The sequence below is a fragment of the Rhincodon typus genome, chromosome 10 (assembly GCF_021869965.1).
Source record: "Rhincodon typus isolate 14 chromosome 10, sRhiTyp1.1, whole genome shotgun sequence".
Lineage (NCBI taxonomy): Eukaryota > Metazoa > Chordata > Chondrichthyes > Orectolobiformes > Rhincodontidae > Rhincodon > Rhincodon typus.
The window spans coordinates 50,323,345-50,343,503 of NC_063341.1; the positions used below are offsets into that span (position 1 = coordinate 50,323,345).

The 20,159-nt window shown below is 36.7% G+C and overlaps 1 protein-coding gene across 5 annotated transcripts in view; it reads left to right on the forward strand.

Annotated features, from left to right (window-relative positions):
• rnf220a (ring finger protein 220a) overlaps positions 1-20,159 on the forward strand; it is a 462,984-nt gene that overhangs the window by 401,274 nt on the left and 41,551 nt on the right. For all 5 annotated transcript variants that reach the window (XM_048602023.1, XM_048602025.1, XM_048602024.1 and 2 more), the window contains 4 exons: positions 556-652; positions 1,557-1,643; positions 4,429-4,484; positions 6,498-6,579. In XM_048602023.1, coding sequence (XP_048457980.1) covers positions 556-652; positions 1,557-1,643; positions 4,429-4,484; positions 6,498-6,579 — 322 coding nt within the window. The remainder of the gene's footprint in view (positions 1-555; positions 653-1,556; positions 1,644-4,428; positions 4,485-6,497; positions 6,580-20,159) is intronic.

Sequence of the window (20,159 nt, forward strand, 5' to 3'; positions counted from 1 at the left end):
CTCTAGTTTTGATCTCCATTACTCGAGGGAAAAGATCTTTGCTAGTCACTTTATCTAGGCCCCTCATGATTTTATGAACTTCTATAAGGTCACCCTTCCACCTCCTACACTCCAATGGGAAAAAGTCCTAGCCTATTCAGCCTCTCCTTATAACTCAAACAATCCAGTTCTGGCAACATTCTTGTAAATTTTTCCTGAACTCTCTCCAAATTAATAATATGAAGACAGTGACACCATGAAGTGAACGTGTTGGTGTCAATCCAGTGAATAGAGCAACACTGTACAATGAATAGATCAGTATCAAGCATCTTTTATTGTTCTTTTCATTTTCATCTTACCTTCCCGCACAGCAGTTCTTACATCGCTTCCCCATTTCAAATTTAATTGGGCACTGTTCCTAGTTACCTGTTTAAAAAAAGTCAAGCAAATTATCTGGGTTGAAGATAAATAATATTCTTATTTCTCTTAAGTTGTGAGGGAGAATGAATTGTGCATGATGATATGAGTTAAAGGGTTTTTAATGAACAGTTTCTTTAAATCTTCTTTTCAACATAGGATCTGGCTTTGTCACCTGCAGCAGTAAAGAGAACCATGACAGTGATGCAGATCTTGACGTGGATGGAGATGACACCCTGGAATATGGGAAACCACAGCATCCTTTTATTTTTTGATGAATAAGTGCATGATTTGATTCTTTTAGTCTGTCAGCAGTGACTTTAGATAGCCTGCTTTTACTCATTTTATTTTTCCTGAACAATCTATTTTAAGAAAATACCTCATCCTTAAATAAGTAATATCTAATATTTTAGCTGATTAATCATCTTCACCTACATATTACCATACTTTCTAATACTTGGGTAGGGGCCCACAAATGCTCCCATCTGTGTGATATCTATGTACCAGCACTACAGGGTATGACGACCTACTCGGGTTGAAATGTTGGTGGGTAATGGAAACGCCAGCATATTCAAGTAAATTATCTGTTGTAGCTCAAATTAAAATGACAGATTTGAAAATAATTTGATATTGAACTGAATTGGTGCTCTTCCAAGTCACCATCAATCTTATCTTTGCTATTGTAGCCGTGACTGCGCTATTTATGTTACGATCATAATTCAGAAGGCATTGGTGCAAAATAAATTTCCCAGGAAGAGAACCAAATAAATATCAGCTTCTCAAGGGTATTTTTGGGATACCAGAATGTTTTCTTATTAATATATTTTCTAATCAGCCTGTTCAGTAATGTTATTACACACCTCAGTAGCAGGTAGTTCTTGAACCAAGCATCCGGTCTGAAAAGAAGAGACATTACCACTACACCACGAGAGCCCTCCCAAGAGTTTTCCTTTTTTATTATTATTTAAGCTATTTTTCTAATCAACCTGTTCAGAGATGTTATTACACATCTTTGGAGCAGGTGGGACTTGAACCCAGATCTCTTGGTCCAGGAGCAAGGACACTTCCACTGCACCACTAGAAGGCTACCAAGATGAAGTATAACAAACTTCAGCTGATTTTCTTTTGTTGCCTTGTTATGCCCTTAATTTGGCTAACAGATACACAGAGGCAGACATTATACCTTGCACCGGAGAAGAACCAGGCGAGGCCAAAGAGAGGGAAGCACTCCGGGGTGCTGTGCTAAAGTAAGTGTTTGTCTTGTTTCTTTGTGATTTTTGGTTCAAAAATACCAATTAAATTAAAAAGTATTCTGAATTCTTCCTGTTGGAAAGCACAGTCAAAATACTTGACCTTTTACCTCTGTGACATTATGCTTGATGGACAACAGAGGGGATGAGCAACACTTCTTGTGTCTGGGTTTGTGTGAAATTAGTTTGGTGTAGTTTTAGTCCAGTTCTTTGTTCAGGTGCTTGAAATCCACAAAAAGCCACTGCTGTACTGTTATTCTTAGTCTGAAATTGCAGGAAGGATTAGCATGTGACTGGAAGTATCACATCTCTGAGTTTCTGATCTGAGATTTGAGATTAAAAAAAACACAAAGGTGTTACCTATACAAGAAGGGAAATATTTTACTCTGCAGAGGATATCCTTCATTTATAACCTTTTCCTCTATGATTCTTGACTCATTTCAAGTATTTTCTTTTTTTATTATTGAACTATTAACTTACTCACCAAATTGCCAGTCATTCTAATGGTTTACTTAGTTCCATGATATAGAAAACGTATTTTGATTGTTACATTTGATGTTTGTAGAGCAACCTCCAGGATGTATTTTTTATTGGTCGCTTGTATAGTGAGTCATCCGTATTTTCATCCCTTTGAAGCTTTCATGCCAATCCTTTTTAACTGTGGTAATCTGTCTGTTTACATTTTTGAGTTGACTAACTGAAGATAAGCAGTTTAAGCAGTCTGATTCCCTAGTTTATAGTAATCATTCTATTTTTTGCAGTTATAACAATGAAGTCCTTCACAAGTAATTGCTTAGTAATCTGGAACATAAACATGCCTAAAAGGAAACAAGAAGTCAAAGCATTTCATCTTGAACTCATCAGGACTATGATGCAAGAAACAGAATTGAAGAAAGGGACACAATTTATACAGCATGAGAAGGTGCGGATTACTTGGGTCATCATTGGCTCAAAAATACAGCAAGAACAGTTAAATGTAAATGTTAGTTAGACAGGTAGACTCTGATTGGTCAGGGTGTTGCTATTAGAATACAGCAGAGGTTGGCAAGCTCTATGACCACTTCCTATTTTCCCATTAAAAAAGAGCAATGTATGAATGAATTCCTTTTGCTTACATAAAACAGAGTCTTGTATATTCACATGTGTAGCTTCTAGCATGTGCAAATGCATTGCACTGGAATCCTGTCTGGTGTTCTTAAATTGGTTTCTGGTGTAAATTTTGGCACAGACTGGATTAGTTAATAAATAATTTTGAATAGCAGGGCCACATGTATTGGAGTATGTTCTATTCTGAGACTTGCAACCACAGGCTGGTTGAGCGCAGTTAGCATATTGCACTGGAAACCAATTCAAGATTGTCAGTCAAGCTCACAATGTGATGCATCTGCATGTGACATATACATAGGATCCAGGCAAAAGGGATTCATATATACATTGCACCTTTCTCATGGGAAAATAAGTAGACCTCAGGGGGACTGCCAGTTTCTGCTGCATTCTGATGGCAACATGCTGACCAGTCAAATTCTGTGCCTGGTCTGAGAATTATGATTGGCGGTTAACTGTTCTTGCTGCATTTCTGTGCTACTGATAGCCCAACTGGTCAGTATCCTTGTCAGAACAATGACAAGACAGAGTACAGAAAGGAGATAGAGAGCTTAATGGCATGGCATAGAGATAATAATCTTTCCCTCAATGTCGGCAAAATGAAGAAGCTGGTCATTGACTTCCGGAAGCAGAGTGGAGGACAGGTCCCTATCTGTATCAATGGTACTGAGGTGGAGATGGTTGAGGCTTCAAGCTCCTCGAGTAAATATCACCAACAATCTATCCCATTCCATCCATGTTGACATGACAGTCAAGAAAGCACACCAATGCTTCTACTTCCTCAGAAGGCTGAGGACACTCGGCATGTCCACAATGTCTCTTACCAATTTTCATCGAGGTACCATAGAAACCATCCTGTTCGAATATATCGCAGCTTGGTTTGGCAACTGCTGTCCCCAAGAATGCAAGAAATTTCAGAAAGTTGTGAATGCAGCCCAGTCTATCACAAAAACCAGCCTTTCTTCCATTGACTACATCTATACTCCCTGTTGCCTTGGGAAAGCAGCTAACATAATCAAAGACCCCTCCAACCCTGTTTATGCTGTGTTGCACTCTTTTCCATCAGGCAGAAGATACAAAAGTTTGAAAACACAGCAACAGATTTAAAAAAAGCTTCTTCCCTGCTGTTATCAGATTTATGAATGGGCATCTCATATATTAGAGTTGATTATTCTCTGCACCTTCTCTGTAGCTGTGACACTATATTCTGCTTTCTGTTTTATTACTCTGATGTAGTTATGTAAGATGTCATTTGTCTGATTAGCATGCAATACAATACCTTTCACTGTACCTCGGCACAAGTGACAATAATAAATCAAATTCCTTTTTTCAAGTCTGTTTGTAGCATAAGTGCAAGATGAAAAGTTTTGAGTTCTTGTCTCCTTTTTAGCAACATTTACACTCTTCATGAATGTAAAAACTACCATTTGAGTTGTATTTTTATTTTGTGAGAAGTGTATTAGTTCCTTCAATCTCTCCTTAACTTTGAAAAATCTCTAAACTGGCCAGTTGCACTGCTTTGAACCATTCACAGTCTTTGTGTAGTACAAAATAATTATTTCATGTATGAATTTTGATTTCTTAGGTTCTTGATTGCAACTGTATTCTGCATTTGTAAGTATCAGACAGTGCTGTTAATAGGTGTGACACTAACCAGGATGTGTTATTACTTTTGCAGTGGTGGAACCCCGAGCAACAGAATAACACCAGAGTTTTCCAAATGGGCAAGTGATGGTAGGTAGTTCAATTTCAGTTGGATTTTTTTACAGTGAAATATATATCCTTGTTAAACTATGAGTTATCAGAATAGGAGATTTAAGCATTATGATTTGTTGTGACATCCTTATGTTACTCTACAAATTGTTATGGGATAGTTTTGGGTTGAAGTGATGGTTGAAGGGAGTGATTCTCTTTTACTGTGGGTTGTGTATTAGGAGGGAAATAATGTAGCAGTGAGGAAGAAAAACTTTTGCTCAGTAGCACATTTTTCTGTCTTTAGAAGATCCTAACATGTTCACTGGATTTTGGAAATTTTATGGCTCCATTTCCAGAAAGAGGATTTTGAAAACAAGTTAAATTTAAAAGAGATAGCAAGAACTGCAGATGCTGGAGTCAAGAGTCAATACAGTATGGGACTGGAAGAACACAGCAGGTCAGGCAGCATCAGAGGAGCAGGAAAGTCGATGTTTCGGGTTGACACCCTTCATCAGGACTCCATGTTGACTTTCCTGCTCCTCTGATGCTGCCTGACCTTTTGTGTTCCTCCAGCTCCACACTGTATTGAGTTAAATTTAAAAGTTGTGTTTCAAGGCAAGATGTATTAATACCAGTTTAAACAAAAGTACTTGGACAGTTATGTCTGGTCAGTAAGCTTGTAGCTATGGGAAAGAAGGAAAAAAGGAAATTAACAGCTTCAAAATAAACTGTTAAAGAAGGATCCTAAATATGGCTCATTAAGGTTGGGTGAAGTAAGGAACTAAGAAAGATGTATTGAATGAGACCTGCGAAACAAGAGAATTCTTAAACAATATCAAAAGAAGGAAAATTCAAAGAAAATTTCTTTGGGTATGTTATCGTGCAGAAGGACTGGAGCGCCTAATCCCCAGTTGCAGGATTAACAGAAGAAGAGGGCGATAGCAATAGCACAGGAAACAGCTAGAAAACATGAAAGACTGGCTTACCCAGTATTCCAACACAAGGTTGTCCACTGTTGCTATAATCGGCAAGTTTGGAATACCATATTGGCCTATGCCCCTTGCCATGGCACTTGCATGATGACTGAGAAAGTTAAAATGCTATTTTGAAGGAATTCGATGCAGTTTCCCAAAGACTTTTGAGTTACTGATCTGTTGTCTTTCCTTAATTTTACTGTTTTTGTTCATGGTTAGTCCATCAAAGATTGGAGAGGCACCTGAGGGTATACACATAAAGCATGAATATCTAGTGTGGACTAGCAACAGTATACTTGTGGTGCCCTTAGGATTATGCTGTCGTAGTGTAGTGTTAAGGGCAGGCATGCATTTAAAGGAGTGAGTGATGCCTTTGAATCCAAGAGGGCAAGCAGAACTGGGAATTGTAACAACGCTTCACAGCAAAAGAAATATTGTATACTGATCAGTCACTGTTATTTCTTGGGAAATGCAGAAGTTTTGAAGATGCAATGTAAATGAAATAATCCATAGATAATCCACTTCCAACGGTTTTGGTTGAGTATATTTATCATGTAGCTGTCTCTTCACTCTGTATTAAAATGTCAGTCTGGGTTCTTAAATGTTGAAATAGGGATTGAACCAGAAAGTTTTCTGACTTTGGTGAGAGTACTATTATCTGAATTAAGTTAAAATTACAGTAAATTATTGCAGTCTAGTATGTTAATATTTTATCCATTTATAATGTATGCACCTAAGTGAGCTAGTTTTGCTTGGTGTTGTACATGTCAACTTTTTTCAATACCTTAATATTGTTGAGGAAGAAGTACATTGGGCAAAAACAGTTGTCTTTTCATTCCTCTGACTTAAATAGAAATTCAGTCAGGGATATGTGCTGATGTTATTGGTTTTAAAGGTTTAAATGAAAATTATTTTTGGCTATTTTTAACTCTATTCTTATTGGGAGTACAATGCATAAAACTATTGATAGAATAAATACACTACCTCAAGTACACGGATGTGCGATTTTGAAAAATATAGATTTACTTTGAAGTAAGTGAATACCTTGGATCTATTTTTATATTTGATTTCTTTATAGAAATGCCCTCAACAAGTAATGGGGAAAGTGGTAAACCAGAGGTACAGACACAGAAGACTTGTAAAAACAGCGAGATTGAAAAGTAAGTGCTGATGCGTTAATGGGATGAATCAAGACAGTTTCTGTCCTGATTGACTCTCAAAATAGAAGGATTGCATTTCCATTATCTGCAGCAACAGCTTCCAAGTTGTTTAGTATCAATGCATTTTCAAGATAGAGTGCAGAAATTGTATTGTAATTTTTTATAATCTATTAAGTATGTGTTCAGTAGCAAGTAAGTAGAATAATGTTTGAGAGGGGTCGTAACATTTTGCTGCAATTGTTTTTTACAGAAATCCTATAGGGCCATATTTTTTATGTATCCCAAATTTCTGCCGGAGAATGTTTTAAGCCTTTAGAGTTGTGCAGGTCTCATGCTTAAGATTAAAAACAAAGTAGGTAGTGAGTAAGATCTATCTAGATTTTCTGACTGTTGAAGGACTTAAAAGATATATAAGTAAATTATATGCTGTATATTATTCTGTTTAACCTAGCATTTTCCAGGAGCAGCAGATAATCTTTTAGGGAAAAAAATTGCAAGAACATATTTTTGTATTGTTAGATGATTTTTGATATGCGTGGCCCCAGCTATTCGATTACTTTCTCTATAATTTTCATGTATAATTTTACAGTATATTCCTTATTTATTCTACTGTGTGGTATATCTCCTTAAGTTATTTTGGTGGATATGCGGCTTAATTTTCAGAAAACTTAGGCCTTTTCAGGAAAAAATGTCTGATTGACTTCAGCAAAACTAAAGCAGCAGCGGTAAAGTTTATCCAGTTCACAAGCACTGCAGTAATCTTGTCTTTGGTTTTGTGCTCTGGTTAATTGCACACATACATGGAAGAATTAGATCATAGAAGATCAGATCATAGAATACCTACAGTGTTGAAACAGGCCCTTCGACCCACAAGTCCACACCAACCCTCAGAGCATCCCACCCAGACCCATCCCTGTATAACCCACCTGATCTACACATCCCTGAGCATTACGGGCAATTTAGCATAGTCATTCCACCTAGCCTGCACATCTTTGGACTGCGGGAGGAAACCGGAGTACCCGGAGGAAACCCACGCAGACACGGGGAGAATGTGCAAACTCTACACAGACAGTCGCCCGAGAGTGGAATCGAACCCGGGTCCCTGGTGTGGTGAGGCAGCAGTGCTAACCACTGAGCCACTGTGCCATGCCAAATTAGAGGGCGCCTTCTCTGTTTCACCTTTCTTTATCTGCATCTCTTTGTACCATCTGACCAAGCAGCTACTTATGTTAACTTTCTTCATGTTGGTACTGCTGCCAGGTCAAGAGTTGTCACACCATCTGGATCAGTATTGCTTACGATTCAAGTAATTAATAGTTAGTCCCTTTACAGTTGATGCAAACCTTTTTGAAAGTCTTTTTTAGAAACATGACTACAAACAATTACAGATTTTGCAAACATTTTGAGGAAATTATGTATTTTCTTTAGTGCGTTGCTTCCAATACAAAGGTGCTCACATTGTGAAAGAATGAAAAGCACAGCATCGGAAGATAGAAAATTTGCTGGTAATGTAATAACAACATTGCCTGATTTCCATTGGTGCAACTGATTATGGCCTACCTAACTGCTAGATATGAAAGAGGATTTTTTTTTAGAAGGCATAGCATTAAGTGCACAGTCTTCAGAGTGGAAAGGTAGGTTAGAGATAGGGTAATGTTTGAAAAGGAACGATGGATTTGAACATCATGGGTTGAATGACCTCCAGTTCTGTAAACATCTATACATAGAGTGGACTTTTGGAGGAAAGTTATTGTCTGTAGTTTTGAAATGAAGAGAGTTGATGCCTCTTTGCTGTTTGCAGCAATCCCAAGGATGAGGCAAAAGGGAGTAGTTGAAAATTGAGTGAAGGATTAGGCAAATGTTTTTGTGGAAGAGATGAATTATAGAGGGTGGGAAGGAGAAAATGGGAGGGAAATTTCAAATTGATTAAGGATAAAAAATACTGTACAGGACTTGGAGTTGAAATTGCCAAAGTCAAGAATTGCTCAGTGTGGAGGCAATGAAGAAAGATAAGTAATATAGTTTAGGAGACCTTATCAGATGGCAGTATGGTGTAACCTGTTTGCAAAACAATTTCCATTATAAACATAGATGCAGCAATTTAAAGTCGAGAAAAGTTTATAGTAGAATCTAAAGTTTTCTGAGTCGCAGGTATGTTTGCACATATTATTGTAACATATTGAATCATCTCGCTTTCACAGAATTTGTAAGACCGAAAATATACATATCCTCTGACCTGTAAAATGCAATAGATGTTTCTGACGCCATTATGTACACTTCTGTAAAATGTGTTGTCTTTGTAAAGTTTGTTACAGAGCTGTATAAAAGTTAGCACATTTTACGACTGCACAGCTTGTAAACCTTGATAGCTTTACAGTAGAGATTGTAACAGAGATAATGAAAATCTGGTGATATATTTTTCTTTGATATTAAATGGATAAAATGGCATCTTGTATACAGGTAGAATTTTAGAGACAAAACATTCATGTTATGATTGACAGTGCTTCCTAATGCACTTTATGTGATGGTACTACAAATTCTTTGTGAGAACAGATATGTAGCTAAATAGCCAGAATCAGTGGATCAATTATCAGGGCTTGCAATGTAAATAAATGCAGTCATGTTTTATTATTGTAATCAGTCATTTCTAAAATAGAATGGATTTTCTTTATCTTTTTAAAGTACCTCGTTATTTTACCTTTCACTAGTATTACTGATGGGGATAATAATTGGGTGTTACAATTTTAAAGTGTTTTCAAAATATTCCATCAGTTAAATGTGTTTTTAATGCAAATATTTATGGACTGTTTAATTTCACTGTGGTTATTTTTTAAAAGTTAAATTGATATTTTGATGTAGAACCACATTAATATTGATTGTTGTAATTGGTTTATGTATTGTCCAACTTCGCAGTTTTAATTCATGCTTTGTCCATTTACATCCACTCTGAGAGAAACAAAGTGTGGTTACAGTCAAAATGTGGTTTCTGAAGAAGGGTCTAGGCCCGAAACGTTAGCCTTCTTGCTCCTCTGATGCTGCTGGCTTGCTGTGGTTACAGTCAGATGGCTGGATAGGGAGGGTGAATCTTAATTTTATTTCATGCCCTATTGTACATTGTTGGCTTGTGGTGGTTTAAAGACTGTTCATTTATATATATGGGAAGTGTCAGTTGGTAAGAGTTGGAAATGGGCCTGCAGTCAAATGATCATGCTAGGAGGGCATGAGGGATAAAAGAGAGTTTAAATTGTAGCTCCAGTCAGGTGGCTGACAGAAGTTGTAGGGATACTTAGACCTAAGAAGTCATGAATGGACACAATTTCTATCAAGTTATTGGAGATGGACTAGGTGTTTACAAAGCTATTATAACTGGAAATCTTAAAAGATACTTGCATATTCATTGGAAATAGATCATGTTTTTTGCAAGACTGCTTTTTAAACAACTTTAGTTCATGGCTTGCTATCTTCCCTGTTTTCCTTTTTCTTTCTTTAAGTAACTGACTATCCAGTTGTCCCAGAGAGGAAATGAGTGTTTTCTTAAAAAAAAAATTAAAGAAAATGAAATGTAATGTATTCTGAAAGGTATTTGGCAAGCTCGCTGTGAATAGCTTGGTAAGCTAAACATCCTGACCCTGGCTTATAGAACAGTTGTTCTAATATTGTTTTTGCCTCTATTTTTGATCTTGCAATGTGAAAGAGACTAATTCAAACTATAAATAGATTTGGGACTAGAATATCGTACACTTGAAAACTATAATAAAGAAAAGTTTTGGAAATCACCCATATATATAGTACATATGCGTAAAATATTCTTTCTTTTTTAGTAATATACATACTTCTAATTCCCACAGATTGTATACAAATCTCTGTGGAAAAGAGATGGGCATTCCCCAAGCCTCAGGAAGTGAGCTGAGGATGCAGAGGTTAATCGATCTTAAGATTGTTTTCCACTGACTCTAGGTGGAAGAAAAGTGTCTTTGCTCAATCTCTCCCTTTGAATTTTCCAGCTGAAATTGTTTCTTTTTTTTAATAAGTTAATTATGAGTCTGTCTATTACATAAATTCTGTAGTATAGTGAATATGCACACTAATCCATTCTCTCACGAGCATGTCTGTTTCTTACCCCTATCCATAAATCATTTGTCTGTATAATTATATTCATTTAACAGTAATTTGTACGTAAAGGGGATTTCCATTGTGAGATTCATAATGTATGAGTGGCCCGTGGCACATTTTGCTGGTGGAATTTTATTTATTTTCAGGAAAATATATAAATTAAGTGCATAATCTTTTCAGCTTTGGACTTGCTGTGCTTTGATGCAAAATCAGATAATAATTAAAGCAATAGTGCAGTATAATCTATATGTTGGTAGAAAGGGCAATCTGTGGAACACATCACTTGTAACAAGAATTTACATGTGCAAGTTTTTTTTAAGTTAACCAGAGTAAACACAATAGATTCTTGCCATTTCTACTCACAGAGCAGAAACATTAATCAGAAACATCAAGTAGAATCAACTGTATCATTAATATGAACAGGATCTGTCAGGGTTTGATATGAGTCAACTAAAACAAGAGCATTCTTTACTTCTAGTAATGCTTTCAGGGAAATCTTGGAAAATATAGTCTGATTTTATCAACAGTGGCAGCTCTTCCTCTACATCTTTTCATCTCCCTTCTCACCATTGCCCCCCCTACAATCCACCCCACAATTATTCTATTCTGTGAATTTATACATGAGCAGTTCTGTTAAATACTTTGTCACAGCCTACAGAAGTTTAGACTGACTGATAGCATTGGGCTGGTTTGGATGGCCTAAATTAATATTAAGGGTCATATTTTGGAGGCCCTGGCCCTGAGACTAGTGGTCTCTGACTTGGGGGGAGAAAAAAAGGGTGATGATGTATGCCTAATGTGGCAGCAAGAGGCCTTCAGTCGAGATTGATTCATCCTGGGCCAACACAGACACTCTGCAAACTGGGAGACTACTGCTGGCATGATGTATGACACTAAGTGTTTTAGCAAGTCGAGGCATGAATCATTCAAGATGCTGCGTGTCAGAGTTAAAGCAAACAGTTGCTGGCGCTTGAATTCCTATTGGAGTCAGTTGCATTATGAGGAGTGTATGAAACAGACATGACGTATGAATGTTTATTTAATAATTCTCTAATATTTCCAGTGTGGCTAAGACTTGTCCAGCGGGGAGTTGTAAATCAGGAATAGGAGGCCATTAATCAGGGGGAATAAAATGGAGCGACACGCTTGCAGCTGCTACGAATGCAGGGGTTTTAATATTCATCTCCCAGCCCTCCATGAGACTGGCTTATCTACCCCAGCAAGATAAATCGAACCTACAATGCTGCCAATCTGACTGTTGCCAAATTTCAAGCTTCTTTGAAACAAAAGAAGACAGTTCCGCATAGCTGTGATAATTGAAACTATCTTCCAATTCATACACACTGACATGGGCTCTGAGACAGTTGAGTGCTTAATAACACCTGTTAGGATTTGCTGCCGTTACTAAATGTAGGGAGGGGTCATTCAATATCTATTCTTTTGATTCCATTTCCTTTTGTTACTTCTAACTTATAAATGGCATAAATTATTGAAGCAACAAATTACTATTGCGTTCCTGTGGAAATATTTATATGTCATGTCTTTTTATTGTTAACTGCAATATTTTCACTGCTTTTTTTTTAATTGAACTTACAAAGAATGTAAGTTTTTTGCATGATGGAAGAGAAAGCAGGCCTGGGTTACTGAGCTTGCATGTGAAGAAATTGGAGTCGCGTACTGGATTTTTTAGTCAATTTTAAGTCGTCTTGAAAGTTTATTTTTTATTGAGCACCAATTGTAAGACATTATTTGAAATTTGTTTTTCAGTTTTATTCAAACTTCACTGGGATTTGTTTCATTTGAGATTGCAATGTGATATTCACTACTTGGCATTTCATTTTATTGTATGTCATGTCGATTTTATGTTTTATTTAACATCAATTTCTTTGTGATACCTTTTAGAGGAGTCTGTTTTGTTATCCCACCCAAAAAAAATTATCGAAATTGTAAATATTTTTGGTTGCTGAACTTCTAGCACTAATATTTAAGTATTTAAATGTGTACTTGCAATGCTAAGGTATATAACATTATAGGCGAAGTGCTGAAAAAGGGATTGGAATATTTAGGTATGGATGTGATGGGCCAAAGTGCATTTTTCTTTGACTCTCTATTCTATATATATATCTATGATATGTATTATATATGTGCATTATTTCCCTACTTTATATTTCACATCCACTATGCATCTTGTGTGTCATCGTGTCTAACGTAGTCTCTTCTGGAATTATTGTGTTCCATGTCATCCTTCAAGTCTCTTACTTTCTCGCTCCCTGCCTCCAGGCCTTTCCTGGAACATTGTCTAAAAGGCAGGGAGATGACCATCTTTTAGTCTCAACCAGTGTCAATATATGAAATGTTGTGATTTATAATGAAAATAATACATTTCAAATATCAAGATGAGATGGCATTTCTGCCTTCAGGCAAGTATGAAAATTTACAATGGCATATTATACATATTTAATGTGATTTAACCAGCAAATTGTTTCATAGAATGATCTGTTACTTACCATATTTTAATGACATTTTCAAGACTAATTTTAAAGTTTAGAAAGTACGCAACGAAGGCAAGATACCATTGAAGATATGAAATGACTGTCATACAATGATTCTATTTCACTCCATTTAAATTTTAAATAATGTCCAATTTCAAACATTATTAAATGTGTTTGTTCTGCTCTCACCAACCCACAATGGTTTATTTTTAAATATGCATTCAAGGGATGTAAGTGCCAATAGCAAAGCCAATATTCATTCCCCAGCCCTGTAGACGGCAGTATTGAGACAACAAGGTGTGTTGCTGGATGAACACAGCAGGCCAAGCAGCATCTTTTTCATTGATGTTTGGGTGGAGGGGGACAAAGGTGAGTCCTTTACTGAGGACTGACCATTCGCCCTCAGTGAGGGGGCGGTCTGGGGGGATGGTGAAGACCCGGCAGGGCTGGGTACTACTGTCTCCTTTTTCATTGATGTTTGGGTGGAGGGGGACTTTCTGAAGAAGGGTCTAGACCCGAAACGTCAGCTTTCCTGGTCCTCTGATGCTGCTTTGCCTGTTGTGTTCATCCAGCTCTATACCTTGTTGTCTCTGACGGCAGTAATGAGCTGCGTTCTGAACTGCTGCAGTCTCTGTGGTACAGGTAGTCACTGTTAAGGGAGTTTCAGGATTTTGGCCCAGCAACAGAAAAGGAGTGACATTGTAGTTCCAAGTCAGGATGTTGTGTGACTTGAAGGGGAACTTTCAGGTGCTGCCCTTGCTCTTTCAGCTGGTAGTCACCATGGGTTTAGAATGGACTTCTGAAGAAACCTTGCCAAGTTGTTTTAGTGCATCTTATAGAAGTTACACAGTGCTGCCACTGTCAATCTGTAGGAGGTAACGAATGTTTATTGTGGTGGGATGAGAATAGAATAGAAAGTTATCGTCATGTATACTATTACGTGAAAAATGCAGTGAGAAATTCTATAAGTTGCCCCACCGTGGGCCCTATGTTAATGACAGAACTCTATATAATAATTTAAAAAAAGTAAAATTAAGACAGAGTCCATCACAGTTCAGTCAACAGCTCCTGGGCTCAAGGAAAGCAAGTTAAGGAACAATAGAATACCCTGAAGATGCAGCTGGGGCTCACCACCAGCTTCTTGAGTATGGAGATGGGCAACAAACGCTAGCTTTGATAGCGATGCTGACACTCCATGATTGAACTTAAAAACAAAAAAAAAACTTTGGTTTGGTTGTTTTGCCCATGCTAAGATTAGGCTGTAATAAGGCCTAGAGCCAAGTGACCTTGGGAGACTCCAACTGAGCATTAGCACGTGGATTATTCCTGACTTAGAATTGCTAATTGCATGGTTGGTGCCTTCTAGATATTTTCTAAACCAGTCTGTTCAGAGCTGTTGTTATTACACACCTCTGAACAGGTGGGGCTTGAACCCAGGTCTCCATGTCCAAAGGCAGGAATGCTTGGTGTCAGAAGACCCCTAGTTTGTGCCTTTTATGACTTTGTCAATGATTGAGAGTAATTGACAGAAATTGATAGACTCAAAAGTCTTATGATCTGGTTGACAGTTCTGTAATAGTTTGTTTGACACGATTTGACCAGAAATCTCAGCTCATTAATGGATTGTGGAGAAGCAGATATGTCATTTCTGGCTAGAAATTTCCCCAGTTAGACATTTTTCTAAATGTACTGCTCTAAAAGGTGCCCTTTACTGCCTAAACCAATAAGAACTAATGTCTGCTGATAGTGAGTATTGTAATTTTAGTCACTTCAAACCCAACAATAACCCTGCATATCTCCTTCCTAAATTTTGGCTGGTTCTAACCTGTAGTCAAATTCTCTGGATCTGGACAATAAGTCAGCTGTAAATTAGAAGCAGCACCAGAGCCTGTGATTTCTTTCCCTGTACAGGAAAATTGAACATTTCATACTTCTTGCAACCAAAGTCACTTCTTTGAATAGTATTATTGCATACTAGATTTGACTATTTACTGTGAGTGATCAGTTGATTCTTATTGTTTCTATGACCATAAATATGAAATTACAATTTTAAAAAAACATTGAATTAGAGGAAAGTTTTATTGGAGAGAGTGGTATTTTGTATTTGCTTGAAGCTACTAAAATTTACCTGAAGTATACTGTTCCTTCCTTTCAGGGCTATGTGGGCTATAGTTAATTCATACCTTTCTGAAGATGCCATGTTTGCCTACATAGCAACAGTGATGACACTTTTAGAGAAATTCATCCGCTGTGAAGCTTTCTAGATGTCCTGAGAGTGTGAACAAAACAATTTAAATACAAGTTTTTTTTGCCATTCTGAAGGCAGACATAAAATCCCTGACTTTTTTTTCCCTGATAAGGATTTTAAAAAAGTACTTCTTTCTCCAATTTTACATTTTCGTAAAGCTGCACTTTGTATATACTGAATCATGAAAAGATGGTATTAAGATGCCAGACTGCTGTAGAAAGAATCTAAAGATAGTAGTTATCAGCACTTCAAACTTGTAATTAATACCTGTTTTCCAAAGTAAAATATAACTGCAACTTAATTTAGTTAATTAACTAAAATCAGTAAATATAATCTGATTTGATGCGATTTGAGCAGTATTAATTTATTTTATACTACAGGATTTTGGAATTTCAAGCGTTTCTGATTTTTTTTTTTGTGCTGGATGATTTGGCTTCTGGTGTAGGTACTAAACCTAAGGCAAGGATTAAATTGAGGAAGGAGAAAGAAATTACAATGACAGCTCATGATAAATGAGTACATTGATGGTGCTGGATTTATTTGATGTTTGATTCAACTTATTAAGTAAATTCTTGATGAAGAAAATCAGTTAATTGCTGTAATTAATATGTTCTCCCATGTGGAATATGGCATTATTTCAGCTAACATCTTAAAAATCTACCTTAGTTTAAAAAAAACACACAGCACTTTATTGGTACTGCCCAATCATAGATTTGAACTAGGGAAACAAAAAATTAATTGCAGTCTCTGTTCCGCATTGCTAACCAATGAATAAGTTGTAAGTATTTGTGTCCTATTCCTGACCCTTGCTACAACCAAATAATATATCAGTACTCATTTTTTGAGGTCAGATGAGAAGGATGAGTTAATGGTTGAGATTTCACTTGCCAGTGGAACGATATTCCAGCATGAGATGCTGGACCTGCTGATCAAAGTAATCAAGATCAACCTTTTGAACACCCAGGTTAAGAATGCTGTCTTCCTCCAAAAATAAACATTGGTTTCATCCTCAAAATTTTATCTTGTGCTGCACTGGCATGCTGTTTTCGTTTCCTGTGTCCTAATTGTGTTGGACTGTACGTGATTTAATATTTGATTAGAGCTGGGTAGAAACCTGTTCTGTTACATTTCATCAGGACTCTTCAGAGTTTTAAACGTTCTTCAGTGCATCAGTCTAATCCAAAATCAAACGTCTCCAAAGATGAAACAGAGTTTTATTGATTCATTATGCAAAACTGTTCCCTCAAACCCCCTCTCCCCCTGCTATGCCAGTTTTAACAGGAAACATATTTAGATGGTAAAATAGTTCTGATGTCTGACTAGTGTACTTTTTTTTATTATAATCTGTTGTTAAAGCAGTACCCTTTTCAGTTTTAACACAATAGAAGCAGTCATTCAAATATTTCCGTCCTCTGAGTGTGTGTAAACTAATATGATTTAATTAATGGATTGCATAGAGAAACCATCTGAGATGTTAATTTGGGAATTCCACTGTTTAATTTGAGGAGCAAAGAGCACACGTGTGCACTAATGTTTGACAAATGACCTGTTCTATCTGATAGACCTAGCTGGGTCCATTGAGACTCTCCACCGTGATCATTATTTGCTAATGAAGTTAATGGATTCCGTTAGAGGCTGCATTGTTGCCCAGGCAGAGACATGATATAAGATAATTAATTCAGCGTCCGAGTTACTAGGACTAGTAGGAGAATATGCCATTGAGTATGTTAAATTCAGATTTCTGAAGAATCATCACAACAACCTTTTTTTTAATGTATTCCTTCTGACTTTAATTATTTTACAAGCTGTTTCAGGAATTCCATGTAGTCTGCAGCATCAATTTGCACAAAAAGATTTGTTTTGCATCCGTTAATGCAGCAGGTTTTTCACAGATTAGCTTTAAAAGTTAGAAATTAAATACTGCATCATATATGAATCCCATAGCAGCCTTTAGCAAGGACCTGTTACAACATACGGAATCTATCAATGGTGACTTCTGATTCGATCTTTCATTTGGTATATTAATCAATAATGTTTAAAGTAACAAAGTTTCTTTCTTTTGCCCTCATTCTCACCAGAAAGCGGTCATTTGAGTGCGAAGTTGTCATGCAAACATTGCTATTTGATTGGTACCTTGACCTACTAACCATTCCTTGTGTGAATGTCTTGGTAGGTTATCAAATGCTTTGAGATCACTGCCAGGTCTAATCCTGCATGCACATAAAATCTAGACATGCATAACTTACGCCAGGAGTCATTGCACACAAAAAGGACCCTTGACTCATTCTGTTCTCTCTGTTCTCATTCAACCAGTGTAAAAATGAGTATAACTTTAAAACTAATAGATTTAGCATTAGTACATGGAGTGCAGTCTTCAAGTGACCACAATTCTACCAGACTTCATCTAAAGAAGTTTTTGTGCGAATCGACAAATGAACTCATATTAGGTTCAGTGGAAATGGAAAGCAACTTGTGTATTCAAAGCAACTGATCCCTGTAAAACTAGGTAAAATGTACCAAAATTAAATGGTTAATGAGCACAGCCCATTTAATAAATGTGATTTTAACAAGGTCTGGAGCATATGAACCTACAATAACTAAATCAATATTTTCTCTATTGATTGTGCAGTATTCACATATTGCACTGGTCTTTAGGTAACGCAGCAATTTTTTATGGCTAAATGATGACTTGATGTAGCCTACTCATTGATTACAGGCAACATCACACCTGCTACTTGGCTTCTACCAGACTAATTTCAACAAATTATTTTGTCTGCCCATTTGTTATTTAAATGTGCTCTATGATTATGAAGGTGGCGTGGTGAGCTTGCCTTTAAGGCTATGACATTGCTTCTGTACAAGTCGCCACTTAGGAGATGCACAAGCTCAGTACGGCCTGCATACTGCTTCCCTACTTTCAAACAGAATCAGTATTTGACAAGAGAAGGTATCCTTATATGCCCTGTGTAACAAAATTGTAAATCTGTTGAAAAAGAATGCATTTAATTTTTTTTATTGCACTGATGAAATCAATAATTTCCTCTCTAATGAGTAATTAACAGGTGCCATTTACAATATCACTGTATTTTGCAACAGTTTTGTAAAAAATTCACCTCCAGAGCTATCTTTAACAAAAAAAAAGTGGCTTTTTCATGATTCTTGAGTAGCTGTGTGTAGATTTTTTTTTAATGCATCTTCCTCCATTCATCCTTTACCATATAAATTTGCTAAATTTATTTGCAATGTGTTTTATGTTTTGGCAGGAAAATGCACAGCTGTCCTTCAAAGATTTGTAGAGTTGCTGTTGCAAACTTCTTAAATTGCAAAATCAATGTGTGACTGCCAACGTGTAAAATTTGCCCAGACCTCCCGAGTGCAGTGAATAAATGTACCCAGGCTAATTTGAGCAGCACTAAATTGTCAGGAAACAAATTCCTTTTCGATGCCTGACACTGAGGCTTGCTTACTTGCACAGTAGATGTGGTTTATAGGGCCCTTGTGCAATGATAAATGGTTGCTGGTTGCACTGTTGCATAAAGTGATCGTTTTGGTCTTTTGAAGATTCCTGCTGCGATTTGAGGATGTTTATCAAATCTGAAGTATTGTTCACTTGTTTTAGATCAATGAATTAGTAAGTGCGCCATAAGAAGGTTTATGTCATACACTGCTGCTTGTTGCTGAATAGCTGTCTAGTATTTGGTTCGTAAGATTAAATTCTTCCTTCTTGCCTTCCCCTTTACCCTTCAAATGATACAATTTTATGATTTCCATCGTTCTGAACTTAGAAGGTGAGAAGAAAAGACCATCTCCTGGTGCAGTTCTCTGCTCTTTGGTCAACAGGGTGTGCTACTATTTATGTTAAGATTTCACCTTTTTCACTCCCACCAAGCTGTTTTTTAATGTGTAGCTAGTATAGTATCATCATACTTTTCGATAAGTTGAAGTCATGAATGCCCGTATGTTTTTGGAGATTTTAATTGATATGTGACACATTCTGAAAGGCTGGGACTGATCTCTGACGCAATTTGATTTGTAATAGAAGTATTAGTGTTTTGATGCACGTTCCTCATTGCAGTAAATCAAAAAATGACTTGCCCCTGTCTATGGCCATGAATGGGTTCATTGTCTAGGGTCTCTTCCAAACTGTTTGGTTGCCAGCAGAATTTAAATCAGTTACATTGTGCAAATTGTTTCATTCGGAACAATCTATATCTGTCCCAAATATATGCATATGTTAATAAAATAGGGTATGCAAAACCATTTCAATATTTGATGAGAGATGCCAATGCTGTTTCTGTCTCCACAAAGGTAGTCAGACCTGTTGAGTATTTCCAGAATTTTTTGTTTTCATTTCAGTTAAGTGGAAAAATTTTCTTGTGCTACTAAAGCCAAAGAGGATTGATGTTATCAGTTTTTTTTTATATATAACATTTTATTTCCTTAAGACTGTTCATATCAACTCATTCTTGGAATCCTCTGTCTTGGGTATCTCTGTCTTTTTTCTCGTGTCTATGAGAGCTTGTGAGAATGCAAATCAATGGTAGTGTGGAGTTGGCATTTTGTTTTATAGGAATAGTAGAAGATCATTCATGCCCTCAAGCCTGTTCCTCCATTCCGTTAGGCCATGGCTGATCTGTTTCTGAATTCCGTTTGCAAATCTTTACTCTAGATGCTATGAAGCTTAACAAAAACAAAACCATTGATTTCAGTCTTGAAAATTTCAATTA